Consider the following 16,989-nt stretch of genomic DNA (forward strand, 5'->3'; position numbering starts at 1 on the left):
CACACTGTAGAGTGACTGGAGACTTTCTCTTAAAGTAGCTTCCACGAGAAGACTATTTCTCTCTTCCTTTGAAAACTGATGGACAGTTTCAGAGCATAATGGGGGCCTCTTTTGCAAAGGTATCATTTTTCCATTTCCAGAAAATGAGTGTCTCAAACCTCATTTAATGTTTTCCTGGGAGTTACACAACAGATCTTGAAATTGCCGGGGTTTTGTTTTTTCATTGGTTGTTGCCAACGTGTTGCTGTAAAACTAACTTGACTTTTGTTTGCAACTGATTTGTAGTTCAGCAAAGAAATTTATGAAGGAAGAGGAAAGGAAGTGGACAGACTAGAAATGGATGGCAGCTTCCCAGAGCAGCATTCCCGTATCCTCATTGTTCTTGGCTCTGCTGTCCCTTCTGACCCTCTCTTCTCTGCCTGCATGAACAAAAGCCTTAATCTCCACAAAGCCTACAGCATTAGAATGGGATCCATTTCCTAGTAGGAAACTAGTTTTGTCCTGCAAAACATTTCACAAAGCCATTTTTTTATCAAGTCCCATCCTACCAGATGCCATATTTTTAAAGCCTCCCTTGACACATTTGACTATTTTGGTCAAATAGTGAACAATGGTTTATGTGTATAATAGGGCTTGCCACAAAAGTTAGTTTCTGATTTTGATAAAGTTCATTGCTTTTCTTTACTTCAAAAACTCATTGAATCCTAAAGCTGCAAAGACCACTAAAGTTTACATAGTCTAATTTATACACGGCATAGTTGGGGAAGCACGCCCAACGAAGGGCTCCTCTCTAATCATAGAACAGGTTAGAAACAGGCAGGTAGGAACTGGAAGCCAGGTCTCCTGTTTCCCAGCCCTGTGCTTTTTCTAGTCTATTCTGCTGCATCTCTGAAGGTGGGGCATTGTTCCAGGTGACCCTTATTTTGCTGACCTCGGGAGCCCTTGTCCCGCATATACCTGTGACTGGTCTTATGCAGAGCAATTTCTTTCTGTGCTGTAAAGTTGGCCTTATACTCAAGTTCCTGTCAGAACATATTTTCTTCTCTAAGGAACAGCAGCTCATCAGAATTGAAAGCCTTGTGCCATTAAAACATATTAACTATGCCCATCCGTTTCTTACTGCTTTGTGTTCAGGCTAGTCCTGATCATTTTGAAAGGGACTGAAAAGGCAAAGCCTCAGTACATCCCCGTGGACTGTGAAGGACTGAATCAGGTGGTAAAGTCTCACAGAAGGCTAGAAATTCAGAGGGGATAGAACTTTGCCACGGAACAGTTAAAGAGTGTTTTCTGGTTTGGGGCCTGGGGCTTGAAAGATTAGCAGGCTTAAGAAAACATAGAGAAGGCATTCATTTCTGGTCAGGGGAAAGGCATGAATGGAGACATGGCTAGGGGTGTGGGTTAGGGAGAAGGCAAAGGAAGTAACAGTTGCTGGGTGTGTGCTGTCCTCCTGACGTTTTATTCATGTTATGTCATATAACCCTCAGAACAGCTCTGTGAGTTAGGTGCTGTTCTGCCTGTTGTCCCCCTGAGAAAAGTGAGACTCAGAGAGGTAAACTGACTAGCCCAGGGTACCCAGCTAGTAGGTAGCAGGACCAGGATTCACAACTGGGGCTGAAGACTCTAGCACCCTTCTTTCTGTTACCGCACACTGAAAGTAGAGGGAAGTGAGAGAGTTTGCGAGCTTCATCATGATGGCCATAGCAGGAGAATAAAGGCTAGCAAGTTGAATGGAAAGAGGATTCTGAAGGGCCTCTAAAGCCAACCGGGGAGGTTGGATTGATGTGATAGGAAAGGGGGAGCCATTCAAGATTCCAGATTGTTCACACAGAACCACAGAGTCGAAAGGCTGTGGAAGTCATCTAGTCAAAGAAGGAAAGCTGTGTTTTAGGGAAACTAATCTGGCAGTGTTTATAGGGTGGGTTGGAGGCAGCAGGGACCGGAGGCAGGAAGTCCAGGCCATGACTTTTTCTGGTTTCCCTGCCTGCCATAGTGACCTGCAGTGGGTGCTGGCAGGGGAAGTGGCTGGGCCAGCGCGGAGGAAAACTCAGAAAGAAACTTCATGGGATATTGATGTGTTAGATAGGCTGTGTGTCCACCACAGTAGCTCCCCCGTGACACTGGCAGCAGCAGAAGGCCTGGGAAACTTGTGCTCTGGGGTTATACAGATTTGGGTTTGAATCTTAATTCCAAAATTTACCACTAGTATGTCTTAGGAAAAGTAATTTAGTCCTTCTGAATCTCTATTCAGGTCTATACAGTGGGAATAATAACTTCTACCTATTTCCGTCTCTTAAGGTCATTATGAGGATTAGACAAATTGAGGGTACACTATCTGGCTCATTATAGGTACTCAAAAAATATTAGTGTCCCCCTTCTCTCGGAGACCATTGGCTAAAATGACTGTCACCTCTCTTTTAAGAATAATAATTTTAAAGAATATAGGAAAGCAGGGTCCAGGGTGGAAAAGAGCAGAGGTCTTTGAAAAACTGAAGCCGTCTTCCATCTAAGATTTTCTAATTCTGAATGTAATCAAATTCAAATTCCTTGATTCTCCCTTATCTCGGGAAGCTTGTGCAGGTAGCTTCAGAGTGTCATCAGGGGAGATGACTTGGGACCCAGTAGGGAGCAGCAGGAAACCTGTCCCCATCATGCCTGATCTGGCACACAGACTGCCCACCTGCAGTTCAGACTGCAGAGGAAAGGCCAGACCTGACCTTGGATCAGTGTTGCCCAGCTGGCCCCAGGCAGCACATCTCACTTCCAGAGTTCCTTATCTTCCTGAGCCATATGAACAGATTTGTGGTACTGAAGTTTGCAGCACAGGAAGACCAGGTGGATGTGGTTACCTGATACCAGGCCTGCAGGGATCTGAATGATCTTGTGAGCAAAAGGAAGTGAGGGCAGATGAGGCCAGGTGGATCAGTTACTTACTGACACGTGTGGGTGGGCTGTGTTGCTGGGTGGTTTTGTTTTCCTTTTTGGATAGTGGAAAAACCTCAGAAATTGGTGAAGGAAGAAGTGTTGCTGACTGGCCTGTCTTCCCATCTGTGTGTGCTCACCTTCTTTTCCAAGCCAGTCTTCAGTAGAAAGATCTTCAGCCATCTTTGAACAGTGGTTCTCGCCAGTCTGCCATCAGAGTGGGTGTTTGTGCGGCCTCTCAGGCCAGGACCTCTCCCAAGAGGTCTCCTGACCACATGATGTTTTTGACCTACAGTTCTCTCTGAAGACAAGGACTTTTGGCAGAGCCCTTTTTGGCAGAGCCCTGAACCTTTAGAAAGTTCAGCTCATTATCAGCTGCCTCCCCCCTTTCTCCACAAAGGCCATTTCCACCCACCATATAGACTCAGCAGAAACACAACATAAATGGCAATGACAAAGTCAAAACTCCATTTTGTAATGATTAGCAAATGGTTTTTGAGTGGTTAAAAGAGCCAGAAAAGAGAAAAAATTTGAAAGCCTGTAGCTCATTGCTAGATCGTTCTGAGTCCTCTTACATTTACCAACCCTGCCCTGAAACCTTCTGAGAGCTTCCCTTCCAGGGAGCACTAAGCCGTGTTCTGTTCCATGTGCCATCAGAATCAGACTGAGGACACTGTGGTTGTATTTAATTTGTCAAAATCATAGGTGTTCGGAGCCAGAGGGAACTTAGAGATGAAATCCCATTCTCCCAGTTCAGTTCGTGGGAAGCTGAAGCCAGAGATGGGAAAGGACTTGTGCAAACACACTCCAATTAATGGCAGAGTCCGGCGACTGACCTCCTGGCTCCAGCCGGCCATGGTTTTGAAACTCAGCTCTACACTGGTACTACTTAGGGAGCTTTCGCCTATCCCGGTACCCAGGCCCCACCCAGAGGAATAACTCAGAATCCCTGGGAATGGGACCCAGGCACTAGCGATTTTTACAGCCCTAGACAACCCCCGCGTGTACCACTGTTGAGAACCGCTATACTGGCATGTGTGTTCCAGCATGTTCACAGCAAAGGGAGAGAGGTCTTTCTAAAGTGCAACAGAGAAAGTAGTGAAACGTACGTGTTCTGAGATTGGCTCAGGCTCTGAGCGGCCCTGTTAGAACATGATATGTTTAGAATCCCATCCCTGCTACCTTAATAGTTGAGTGACTTTCAGCACTGGCTTCATCTTTCTCAACCCAGCTTTTCCATCTGAAATGAAAATAGTGTCCCAACACTTTCCTTCCAGGGTTGCCATGAAGATTTGAGATAGTGGATATAATACTCGAATAAAGTCTGGTGTATTATAGGGATCCAGTAAATGATTATTATTTCCCTAAAAGAAAGTTAACATAATGTTTATGGAAAGAGACCCTTATGGGTGTGCATCAATGTCTTTTAAAGGACAAGAGAAGTTTCCAACTGCCAGCCTGTCCGACTACACAGGTGCTTGTGTTCTTATCCCTTTCAGGTCCATCTGGGAAGCGGGATTTGGGTTGATGAGGAGAAATGGCACCAGCTCCAAGTAACCCAAGGAGATTCCAAGTACACAAAGAACTTGGCAGTCATGATTTGGGGAACAGATGTTCTGAAGAACAGAAGTGTCACAGGAGTTGCCACAAAAAAAAAGAAAGATGCAGTCCCTAAGCCACCCCTCTCGCCTCACAAACTAAGCATTGTCAGAGGTAGGTCACTGCAGTACAAACGCAATGGCTGAGATGCTGTCCTGTACTGTCAGGAATATACTAGACACAGTTTGGTTCAGCAGACACTGAAGCCTCTCCACGCCAGGCCCCGGGCTGGGCACGGAACACAAGAACAGGTATGGACCTTGTCCCAGAAGAGCTCAAGTCCAGCGGGAAGATGAGCTGTGGACACAAGTACAGTTCAAGTTGCTAGCAGGAAAGAGGGGCACATGACATGCTGAGGAAGGTCTCAGGAGGGGAGGAAACCCCCTAACTGGAAAATCAAGGAAGATTTCTGGGGAAGGGGGTGACTGCATGGGCCTCAGAAGCTGTGCTCCTGACTCCTAGTCTCTAAGTGTCCAGCTGCCATGTTTCGATGAAGAAAGCAGACTCCATCAACATGTAGATTTTGAGCAGGTTCTAGGGCAGGCAACAGATATGTCAGATGATTTCAGGTACCGGTGAAGGCAGTGAAGCATGATCACACATTATGGCAGGACAGAGGGAGCTGTGTGAGGTGCGTTGGAGCAGGCCTGCTTGAGGAGGCTGGGAGCTGGGGGTGGAGGGAGCAGCCCTGTGGAGGTCTCAGGGGCGGTAAAACAGGCAGAGTGAAGAAGCACAAAGGCAGCACTCTCCAGCGATGAGGCAGCCCCGGCCGGCCACAGAGCCATGAGTGAGGGGAGAGCGAGGTCAGAGAGGCAGTCTCGAGGGCCATGAAAGCTGCAGTTAGCAGCTTGGATCTATTCTCCCCACAGGAGACGGGCAGATCGTGGAGTGACCCAATGGGAGCTCAGTTAGGACACTCACGCAGTAGCCTTGGATGGAGATGATGGCGCCTTGGTCTAAGGTTATAGCAGTGGGAGTAGGAAAAAAATGGCCAGGTTTAGGGTATGCTTTGGAAGTCAAGGTGGCAGGACTCAGCCAGACTAAGTGATCATCCGGGTTAGAGCCACAGGGTTCAAATCCATACCGCCCTGACTCTAGCATGGGCTTTGTTCAGCTGCTTCCCTTGCCCGGCTGACTCATGACTAATTCTTTTAGGCAGCCACTTATTTCTAAACAGTCAGAGGTAACCTTTAGTCTGCTTGCTGTCTGAAATAATGGATCCCCACTAGAGAGGTCCCCCTGAGAAAGAGGCCTTCCTGAGGATGTGGCCCTGCCCTGCCAGATAGGTGCCCAACCTCTGATTCCATTATACTTGTTGGAATGTGACTCAGCAGGTCCCAGGTGCTTTCCAGTGACTGACTGGCCCCATCTTCTTGCCGTGGACTAAAATCATCTGTTGTGTGTCTGCCTCAGGCACTGGTCTGACCATATCTGATCCATCTCCCATCCTCGTTGCCTACCACAGGGCCTGGCACACAGTAGGAGCTCAGTAAATGAAGTTTGAACAAATGAAACACTGAGACCAACACGCTGATCCCCGGACTGACCCTCCTGATTTCTTGTAAATCACTTCCCCTCTGTGTCTTAGTTTCCTCAGCTGAAAACCTCTTAAGACAACTGAAAGGGCTGCCTAGGATTATAGCTTGGAAATTGTTATGTTCTTTTTTTTTTTTTTAATTTTTTTTAATGTTTTACTTATTTCTAGGGGAGAGAGAGAGAGAGAGAGACAGCGTGAGCAGGGGAGGGTCAGAGAGAGAGGGAGACACAGACTCTGAAACAGGCTCCAGGCTCTGAGCTGGCAGTCAGCACAGAGCCCGAAGCGGGACTCGAACCCACAAACCGCGAGATCATGACCTAAGCGAAAGTCGGACGCTTAACCGACTAAGCCACCCAGGCGCCCCGGAAATAGTTATGTTCTAAGTATGAAAAGAAGTTACCACTCCTTCTTGACAAGCGAGCTGCCTCCATTGAGCTGATGTGACCTTGATGATCACATTATTGAAGTTCACCATTGCTCAGTGCTTCTCAGCTTGCAGGCTGTCTCCCATCCTCTCCCAGGGCAGGGTGATGGCAAGTAGCAGTGGGAACCCAGTATCAAAAGCCTGGGGTTCAGCCCCAGCTCTGCTTTGGTTTAACTTTGAGCTTACCCTGGTTCATATACCATATTCACTTTTGTTTCCCCAAACCTAGCACAACGCCAGTACCAAGCCCATGCTCAGTGTCTCCATCAATAAAGCCAGGATTGTGGTCTTTGTCCTGGCTACCCAGTGCCCCAAAGAGACATTTTGAATGTTCCTTAAGCCCTACTCAGATGCAGCTAACTGGGCCCCCAGTGCTATAAAACAATCTAGAAGACCTCTCAGCTGTGTGGCATTGGGCCATCACACTCTCATGTTCTTCAAACCCAGGTCTCCCTCACTGATCCACTCCCCTATTTTCCAAGCCCCCCCTTTTTTTAATTTATTTATTTATTTATTTCTGAGAGAGAGAGAGAGAGAGAGAGAGATCATGAGCAAGGGAGGGTCAGAGAGAGAGGGAGACACAGAACCTGAAACAGGCTCCAGGCTCTGAGCTAGCTGTCAGCATAGAGCCTGACACGCGGCTCAAACCCACGAACCGTGAGATCATGACCTGAGCCAAAATCAGAAGCTTAACTGACTGAGCCACCCAGGCACCCTCCAAGCCCTTTTTAAACTTCCTTTGCCAAACATGGTAGTCCACACCTCTCTGTTTCCCGGAAGATGGCCTTGCCTCTTCCTTCATGGAGAAAAGAAAAGGAACTCCCACAGGTTCGGACCGCATACCTAACTATACCCTCTGTTCTTCTGCCTCATGTCCCAGAAGAAGAGTCCCCTTCTCTTTTTGGGGGTCAGCCATTCTCTCCATCTGGATCCCAGCCCACCTGCCTTCCTAAGTACCCTGTTCCTCCAATTATGCTCTCGCACTCCCACTTCCTTCCCGGCATCATTTAAATAGACCTTGACCACTTGTTTCTTATGAAGACACTCCCTGGAGGCCACTTCAGCCACCTGGCTGCTCCATGTTTCTCTTTTCCTTTTCACATTCAGGTCCTTAAGTAGTTGTCTACACTCACTGCCTGTGGTCACTTATAACGCACCTGCTGTCTGGTGTCCACTCCTAACCCTCTACTTAGTCTGTTCTTGCCAAGTTTCCCATGGACTTCTGCCTTACCCGATCCGGGCCACGCTTTTCACCTCCTCCCCAGACTGTCTGATGGGACCCCTCACTCCTCCTTTACTGAGGACTTCCTCAGTAATGCACGCTCGACTGCCTCCTGCCTCCCTGGCTTCACATCCCCCTTGTGGGCTCCTCTTCTGCTGCCCTGTCCTCTGTCCCCAGAGTGTCCCCTCTCTCCACAAAGCTTTCCTCAGCTGATCTCACTTCCCACTGTTCCCAGGGCCCAGGCTGAAATCCGCACTCCCTGTCCTGGCTCACACCTGGCGACCTGGCCTCTGGGGACCCCTCTGCCTTCTGCTCACACCTTGCTTCCCATTTCCTGCTGTGCTCTAATCGCAGGGGCCTCCAACCACCTTCCTGTTTCCACTGTCAGCAGTGCCCTCCCTCTGCCCTGCAGTCCCGCCTCCTTCAGGCCATCCAGAGAGGCCTTCCCCAGCGGCCCGACTGCATAGCCTTGGCATTGCTCTCTGTCTCATCAGCATCACCCTACATAAAGTCTCTGCATAGCATTTCTTGTTTGTTTACTTAGGAATTGTCTCCCCCACCCCAAGCCCACTAGAATATAAGCTTTATGAGCATCTTGTTCAGGGCTAGCAGGTAGTGAGTGCTCAGTAAACATTTGCTGAATCAGTGAACAATGTTCCCAAATCTATCCTTGGCTCAGTCCACACCCCTGTGTTCCCAAGCCATACATCCAGGCACCCACCGGCCGTCTCCTCATGGGTGCCCCCGTGACACTGGCATGATGCACCCCTCACCACTCTCTCCTTTTTCCTCTCCGCACAGCCTTCTGCCCCTTCTGGACCCCCTGTCTTGGTGAAGGACACCACCAACAGGGACCCCAAGATGCCTATGCTTGACTCCTCCACGTGCCTTGTTCTGTCTCTTCTGTCTCCAAATGCGTCTTAAACCACCCACTTCTCTCCCTGCCCTACTGGGCCATCGTAGGCCATCCTTTCTCCCCTACATGACTCGGGCAGCTTCCAGACTCCTCTCTCCATTATGTAACCAGAGCGATCTTTCAAAAACCAGACATGATCCTGTCACCACCAGCCCATCACAGCCAGCCCGTGGTGCCCACTATTAAAAGGTAAGCTTCTTAACGTGTCACAAAAGCACCTTTATAGCCTGGCCCCTGGCCATCGCTCCAGCTTTATTTTTCAGCAGTATTCCCCTAGAGTTCTTGCCCTAATGAACTACTGTACTCTCTGAACAAGGCTTGCTCCCTCTAACATCAGGGAGTTTGTAAATGCCATTCCTGGGGCCTGGACCAATTACCCACCCTGCACCCGGGCTGCTCTGTCTGGCTAGCTGCTACTAACCACCCAATCTGCTTAAGAAAACCTTCCTCCAGGAAGTCTTCCCTGACTTCTCAGGGTGGGTGGACACTTCTGTCGTATATCCCAGAGCCCCTCATGCTCACCTCTGGTCTCTTTTTACTGCATCTTTGCCCCCCAGGGGCGTCCTGTAGCAAGCTTGAGAGCCCAGAAATGCTTGCCATGCAGGTGATGAGAAGGAAGGTGACTTGCCCAAGACCATACAACTGGTTATGTTGGAGCGAAGCAGACGAGGCTTTCAGACTTCCTTGTCCCAGAAGTTTCTTGTCTTACGAAGTGCAGCGTTGGGTTTTTCTTTACTACAAGCAGGCAGATTGGAAGTCAGTCTCCTATCCCACCATAACTCACTATTTTTAGCCTAACTATGTGAGTTCCTCCAGACTGCACTGGACTGGTCCTTCTAAGCAAGCGATCTGCGGACTGAGATTACTTGTGTTTATTTCACTTTTACCACACTTAGTCACATTTGCTGACAGCCCTTTCTCATGAGGATTTTCTCATCTCTTTGATTTTAAAGTCATTCCTGACTGGGTGGCAGTCGGATGGTGAGCGCTGGTACCACCTGCAAACGCAGAGAGCAGAGCAGGAGGGCCGTAGGAGAGTCTCGCTTTAATGATGAGCTCCAGAATGACAGTTAAACCTTATTAAGGTCAAATGACCTTTTACAGAATGTCTGAGTTTCCTAAATGAACCACAGCATTGAGTTCTGGTTAATTTTTATAACTTTTTTAATAGGACACATTAGCGCTGTTATAAACCTTGTTAATTAAGCAATAATCTCAAATGCTCCCTCACAGAGGGAGACATTCCCGGCAAATGCAGGTGATTAATACCTAGAGTCTAACAAAGCCTCTTAATCAACCTCAGGGGCCGCTCAGCGCTCTTGCCCCCAGGACACAGGCACGCTTGGCATTCTGGGGAGGCCTCTTGGAAAACCCTCCTCCATTTGCCCCTTTCTCTTCCTGCCTCTTCTGTGACCCCTGCCAGGGCTCCAAGGGCCATCACACCCACTCTCCTTCTCTCCCCTTCTCTCTCCTCAGCCTCTTTACCACCCTACTACCTTCCAGACAGCTAAAGACTTAGCGCTGGAAGAATCTCCTTGGATCCTGTTTGGATGTGGTTTGCCATCCTACTTTCACAGATGGTAAAACTGAGACCCAGACGGGTTCCCGCTTAGAGGTTGCACAGCAACTAGGGCAAGAGCCAGATTCGAACTCCTGGCCTTCGAAACAGTTCTCAGCACAAGTTGTCTCCCTCACTTGGTTCAGGTTCCAGCAAAGTCACCGTGAGTATCTTCTTCCTCCTGGCTCAGGGCTGAAGACAGAATGTCCACGCACTCCCATCTGTAGCGGAGACACTGCTCACAGTTTTATTAGACCGTGAGCAGTGTTTTGAGACAGAGAGCCAGGCAAGTGTGGGAGTGCAGAAGCTATCAGCAGAGTGGGGTCTCCCAGTGTGATCTGGTAGGTCCTAGGGATGCTGAATCTGGAAGGATGAATAGGATTTAGGCAGCTGCAGGGTGGAGCCAGGGTAATCGGGGAAGAGATGATCAAAGACACTGATTTGTGGGATAGCTTGGAGCAGGAGAGAATTGCAGGGTGACCAAGCAGAAGGCAGGACTGGAGAGAGACGGGGCCTCCAACCTTCCTGTCTCCGCCCCTGTGGAAAGGCCAAGACAAGACGAAGTGGAGATAAGTAGCTTGGGAGTAGTCAGGAAGTAGTGGAGGTCAACCGAAAGCTCTTAAAAGCTTCTCCGTGCAAACTCTTCTCCGTGGGGAGGGGAGGGCGCCTGGGATACGGGACCCCCATAGCACGTGCACCTGCAGCACGGCTGGCACTGGAGGTAGGCTGGCTGCACGCCCAGGAAGAGCTCGGTGCTGGGGAAGGTGCAGTGGACCCTGCCTGAACTTTCTCCAGGCCTCTACTTTCCCATATGCCACGTGTTAGTCCCCATGGGCCCATCGAGTGCTGATGTGCCGCACCTCCAGCAGGATTACCTGCTGTGGGCTGGCCTGGTAGACAAGATTTTGTTTATCCTCCATAGCAACTCCTTAGAGTAGGACTTCATTCCTGTTTTATAGGTGAGGACGCACAGGTTCAAAGAAGTTAAAATTCTTGCCCATGATTATATACCCCACTGGTACATTCTCCATGCACCCCCCTAGTCCCATTATGTCCAGAATTTTTATGACCTCTGGAGTTTCCCTGGACAAGTATTCATTTGTTCACTTAACATGTATTTACTGAATCTTGCCCCTCTGCCAGCACTGTGCTAGGCCCTGAGAGTGGACAGTCGTATGTACATAAAATAATTGTAACAACTCCTTACAGGCGTAATGTTCTTTAAGATTTAAAGAGGCTTGCAAAATGTTTATCTCACATGCTTCGTGGTAGCCTTAAAGATAACCTGGGGTTTGTTGTTCTTGGTAATGAGGTGAGGAATCTAGGGCAATGGTTTGCCTCAGGTGCCCAGGCTAGGAAGTGGGCAGAAGTCAGGCTCCTGTGGGACCTTCTTTGGGGCTCTCTCTCTGTTTCATCACAGCAAATGTCAGACACGGTAAGAGTGACCGTCCTCAGCCTCATTAGTAATCACCACGTTGAGATCCTACTTCACAACCACCGGGCTGTCAAAACCTTAATAACCTGACAATGTCAAGTGCTTTTGAAGATACGGGCCAACCAGTACTTGCATACACTACTGTTAGGAGTGCCGGGCAGCACAACCGCCTTGGAAAACAATTTACTAGACATCACCTAGTAAAGTGGAGTATGCACACACCCTAGCGTTCAGCAGTTCCACAGATGGGCCCTCACTGGAGGATTTCCTGCATGTGTACCCCACGAGACATGCACCAAGGTGTTTGTGATTGCAAAACACTGGAAGTAATCGAAGTATCCATTGACAATAAAATGGATCAGCAAACTGTGGAACAGTCCACTCCAGAGAATACTACCCATCCGTGAAAATGAATGACCTGCAGCCACACACTTCAACTTGAGTAAATCACGAAACTTATGTAATGTTGAGTGAAAAACAGAAAGTCTGAAAGATACATAAGATATGGATATACCTGTAAAAAGGTTAAAAAACAGGGAAGAGTAAGCAATATATTATTTAAGAATGTATACATATGTGATAACACAAAAAGGAAAGAAAAGAAAAAATCCAGGAGAGTGCTTACATCCGGGAAGGGTGAGGAGAGGATGGGATGGGGAGGGGTATCCAGGGGCTTCAGAGGGCCTAATAGTGTTTATTAAGATGGGTAGTGGGCACATGGCTATTGTATCATTGTTTTTAAAGTGAAAACTTACAGTATATAGCTACTTTTTCCTAAGTACATTTGTATTGAAAACTTAAACATACCACGGTGCCAGATACGTGAATTTGTATTTGGGAAGTATGTCAGGAGGTACATTTTCTTTGTGCTCCCCTTAAGGGAGCAAATTATCCACCATTAATTCGCCATTAATCCTTGGCCGTCTTGTTCCTTTCCCCTGTCTAGAGTGTTTGTACGACAGAATAGCACAAGAAACTGTGGATGAAACTGAAATTGCACAGAGACTCTCCAAAGTCAACAAGTACATCTGTGAAAAAATCATGGATATCAATAAATCCTGTAAAAATGAAGAACGAAGGGAAGCAAAATACAATTTGCAATAAACTTTGGATTTTTCATAAAGCCTTATCGTTTTCCTTGCGTGGCTTGTGATTTGCGGGCAATGGTGCCGTCCAGATGAGACCCCACCGTGCATGGTGGCATGTGGGCAGGGAGCCAGCAGGTTTCCAGGGTCATCGGCTTGCCCTGAACTTGGACTTCCCATTCCAAAGAAGTCAAATGGATTTGCTGAGACTCAGGCAGCAACCTGGCGCCAGTGTCATTCTGGGGATGGGGAAGCACTGTCTTTCTGGAGGGGGATAAAGTGTCTCTGAGTTTCCTATCTCTTGACTGAGAATTTGAACTAATATTTTTACCATTCAAGGACTTCTATCTCTGTTCCTCTATTTTGTTCTATAATAAAGCTTCATTAACTCTTTGATGTAGACAATCATTATCCTCATTTATTTAAGGATACTAAGTGTACAGTGGAGGTGACCAGTGTCCTTTGAGAAGTGGAACACTCAGGCTGAAAGCAAGAAAATTCATAAGGGGTGTGGTTGCAGATCTGCAGATGTGAAGGGCCGTCTCGAAAGCAAATTACTTTCTCTTACTTCAAGGGACAGATCTTAGGACCAGACGCCTCTCTCACTCAAGATGATCTGAGATCCAACTTCCTTGATAAATTGAATCAATCTCTGTGAAAGGGTGTAGGGGGCGGTAAAGTGAGATGCGGCTCAGCGTTACCTTCAGGAAGTAGGGGGCAGTGTCACCTTGCATCAGTTCGTTTATCCTTTTATATCTAAAATGATCTTTCGAGTTACATAATTTTTATCTCCTTCAGTAACTGATTCTCTAAGGTGCCTGGTGCACAATCTGGCAAACCACATTCGATCTTCCTGTTGATCTGCACTTTCTGTAACGCCTGTGAAGTCAGCATGGTGTATTGGAAATGGCAAGGGTTTGGGGCTGAGCACCTGGCTTCCAATCCTGGCTCCCCTGCTTGCTTTGGGCTTAACCTAACCTCTTGAGTTTCCATTTTCTGTTCCTTAAAAAGGAGATAGTATCTACCTTGCAGACTTGCTATAAGAATTATATATCTATATATAAAGTGTTCAATAAATGTTGGCGATTGTTATTTTCTTCATTTCTGGTCATTGGCTTTTAGGCATTGGTTGGAAAACTTCAGCCCCTAGTTTTTCTGGTGGTCTCTAAGCAAAAGGTCAGGGTCGCTGGGATAAGAAGGGGAAGTGGCTGCCTCTGTGAGGAATTTTGTTTTAGTAAATAAAATAACCCTTTGTAATAATGTGAAATATTGTATGCTTGCTAATAGGATGTGTACATATGAGTTTCCTTGTATGGTATTCCCCCAACTTTCCATAAATGAGCGTAGTGTGATCTTGGACTTATCACTTAACTTCTCAGGATCCTTATCGGTATAATGAGGAAAATAATGTTTACCTCACAGGCTATATGAATAACTAAGTAATAACAACAACAGGACTTTTCTAAGTGACACAGTTTAACTCATGAGTAAAGTTTGTTACACTTAGTAGTGTTCAGTACATCCATGTTATGAAGATGGGTTCGTTTCAAAGGCATGAGGCAGCTTGGACATGAGTAGTGCAGGATGCATGACGGACTGGGAAAAAGTATGCATTATTCTTGAGCTCATCCTCTTTTCTCCCTAACAATGGTGAAGACATAGACACGTGGAAACTGTATTTCCCTTCAAAGACCATTACAATGTGGTACCTGCTTTATAGGTGCTTTTAAGTTAGTGGGGGAAGTAGTCATAGAAATATATATTTAAAAACGCTATGAGAGATTGAGTGCTTTGTATAATGTATGATGCACACATTAGGGACAGAACAGTAATGAAAGATTCTGGGATCTGAGTTCAGATCCTGACTTTGCCACTTCTGGCAAAGTCATCTAACCTCTCTGGGGCTCGTTTCTTTAAAGGAGAGATCATGATCCCTAACTCAGGTTAGTTGTCGAGAGGATGCCAGGTAACACCTGGAAAAAAGGCCTCCAAAAACCTCAAAGAGCCACAAAGATGTTAGTTACTTTTAGCTTATAAGGCAGAATAAAACCAGAAGTGGGATGTGACGAGAAAGGACATAAAAGCCAATTCTGATGGGGAATCTGGAGAGGTGCACAGCCGAGTTAAACTGAAATGGTTTTGAGCCCCTCTTGAGCACTCAGTGCCCTGTTACTGTCAGACAAGCAAGGCCATAATTCCTATACCCACACAAATGAAGAAACAGGCTCAGAGAAGATTAAATAACATGTTGGCCAAAGTCTCAGATTTGTCAGCAGTGGAGCTGGACCAGAATCTGGATCTGTACAAAATCTACCCTTTTACCTCTTCCCTGTAAGATGAGTGGAATGTTATGGTCTGGGCTTTGACTCTGGTTATGTAATTTCAGTGTATATTTAGAGAGACCCAACCTAAGTAAATCAATGGAAAGTAATTGGTCTCATTAATTCAAGCCATTTGAAGGAACTATAGTACTATTTAAAAGGATGCAGAGTTTTATTACATTAAATACATACACAAAACTCAAATTCACTTTGTGTAGTAGAGAGTTTCCCAAATGTGTCCAATATTAAGAATATGCTGAGCTGTTTAAAATAATAGACTTCTGGGTCATGGCTTAATGAGCTTGAGTCAAGAAGCTTGGGATAGGGCTAGGGACACGTATTTGAACACGAGTGCCACTCTTGAATAATACTAATCTAGTAGAAGTAATTAGAAAAAAAAAGACTTGATTTAACCAAGGAACAAAAGTGTTTCCAAAGTAAAAAGACATGTTCCTTTTAAAGTGCCTGATGATATTTCTAACTGAGAATAAATATCCTTTTAAATAACTGAGGACCTGCCCTAAAAGGTTGTCTAGACCCCTCTCATGTTTGCTGAGTGCTGGTTAGCTGGACATGAGGCAGAAGGTGACTTTCAGTTTCAGCACCAGTGAGCATCCCCTCACTTTGCACTTAGGTTCATTCTTTTGATTCCCGTGACAGGCGAGTAAGTCATGTAGGACAGGACAGTCAGGACTCAACTGGCAGAGCCTGAATTGATAAGGTTTGGGCACTGTCTTCAGAAATCTTGGCAACAAGTTCCCTGTCACCAGATGACACTGAAAGATGTGGCCTGTTTTTATTTTCTAGCTGAGGAATGATATTAGTGACCATTATGCACCCATGGATTTCTTGGATGCATTTCTAAATTATGACTTTCTTTTGTAATTATAAAGAAATAAAAACTACTTCATAGAAATTTTTTGAAAAATAGGGAAAACATTCTACAATTGCACTCCTCTAAGCATTGCAATGGGTCTTTTGTTGTCTCTTTCTCAAGGCTGTGAGACTGTATTCTACACACCTGGGACCAGAGCATGTGCTCGGGTTTGCATCCTTCCTTTCCATTGGATCATGTTTCCCTGTTGCTCTAGGAAACTTAACCATCAGTTCCAACATCCACCAAGCGGACAGACATCAAGCTATAGTTGAGGAAGCCATCTGCTGCGCTGTGGGGCCAACGAGGAGGGGTGCCAGCTCCTGAGAGGCCCCTACTGCACAAATCAGTACATCTAGGGCAGGAGGGAGAGCCTGAGTCTAGAAGTCAATGCGTTCGAGTTCAGTTGCCAACTCTAGCACTTACTACCTCACTTGACATGAGTTACATAGTCATCTTTCTGAACATCAGCTTCTTCGCTGGCAAATGGAGGAAATAACATCCCATTGTGGTGTTGCTATTAGTACTGAATGTAATTAAAGCGCCAAGCCAGAGAAGATAAAGGGCCAGCAAGGTTAGAGCTGACATTCTCTCCTCTTCTCTCCCCACACCCTTTCAAGTCCTCCCCTGAGTGTGCCACAGTCCAGTCTCCAACTTGCTCTGACCTCTTACACAGTGACCTTGGCTTTCATACCTGCCTTTGGCCTTCCAGACAGCCTGTGCTTTTCCCACAGTGCTCCTTGTTCATGGCATTTTCCTTTGCACACCAGCTGGGCCCCTGTCTCCCCTCGCAGAAAAGCCCCAGCTTCTGGCCCACCGCCCAGGGGCCCATTTGCCCTTCCTTGAATTTTTAGGTTATTTATAAATAAAACTCGGGAAGATTTTCATGTGCACATTTTTCCCTTTATATTTTCTCTCATTTTCTTAAGGTCATTTTACCTGGGTCAAAAGGAATGACTTTTTTTTTTTTTTAAATCATTCTTGTTACATATAATGAGTGTGACTGTGTTTTAAATTATTTTGCCAACTTAGGTGAAAACTAGTACCTCATTATATTTCCTTTGATAATTTCTAAGATTGCACATCTCGCCAGAGTTTG

At 46.5% G+C, this 16,989-nt stretch overlaps 1 protein-coding gene across 12 annotated transcripts in view; it reads left to right on the forward strand.

Moving 5' to 3' along the window:
- The window catches only part of LOC120240623 (BEN domain-containing protein 5), a 1,403,952-nt gene that overhangs the window by 1,181,872 nt on the left and 205,091 nt on the right, over window positions 1-16,989 (forward strand). For 5 of the 12 annotated variants that reach the window (XM_039245385.1, XM_039245393.1, XM_039245395.1 and 2 more), the window contains 2 exons: window positions 4,419-4,632; window positions 12,557-12,733. The exons of 6 other annotated variants lie outside the window; for them this stretch is intronic. In XM_039245385.1, the coding sequence (XP_039101316.1) occupies window positions 4,419-4,632; window positions 12,557-12,714 (372 nt within the window). In that variant the 3' untranslated portion in view covers window positions 12,715-12,733. Of the gene's footprint in view, window positions 1-4,418; window positions 4,633-10,093; window positions 10,339-12,556; window positions 12,734-16,989 lie in introns of those variants that run through there. One more of the 12 variants, XR_005530669.1, reaches the window with a different exon arrangement.

Source organism: Hyaena hyaena, unplaced genomic scaffold (assembly GCF_003009895.1).
Source record: "Hyaena hyaena isolate Hyena2069 unplaced genomic scaffold, ASM300989v1 scaffold_257, whole genome shotgun sequence".
In the NCBI taxonomy this organism is placed as follows: Eukaryota; Metazoa; Chordata; class Mammalia; order Carnivora; family Hyaenidae; genus Hyaena; species Hyaena hyaena.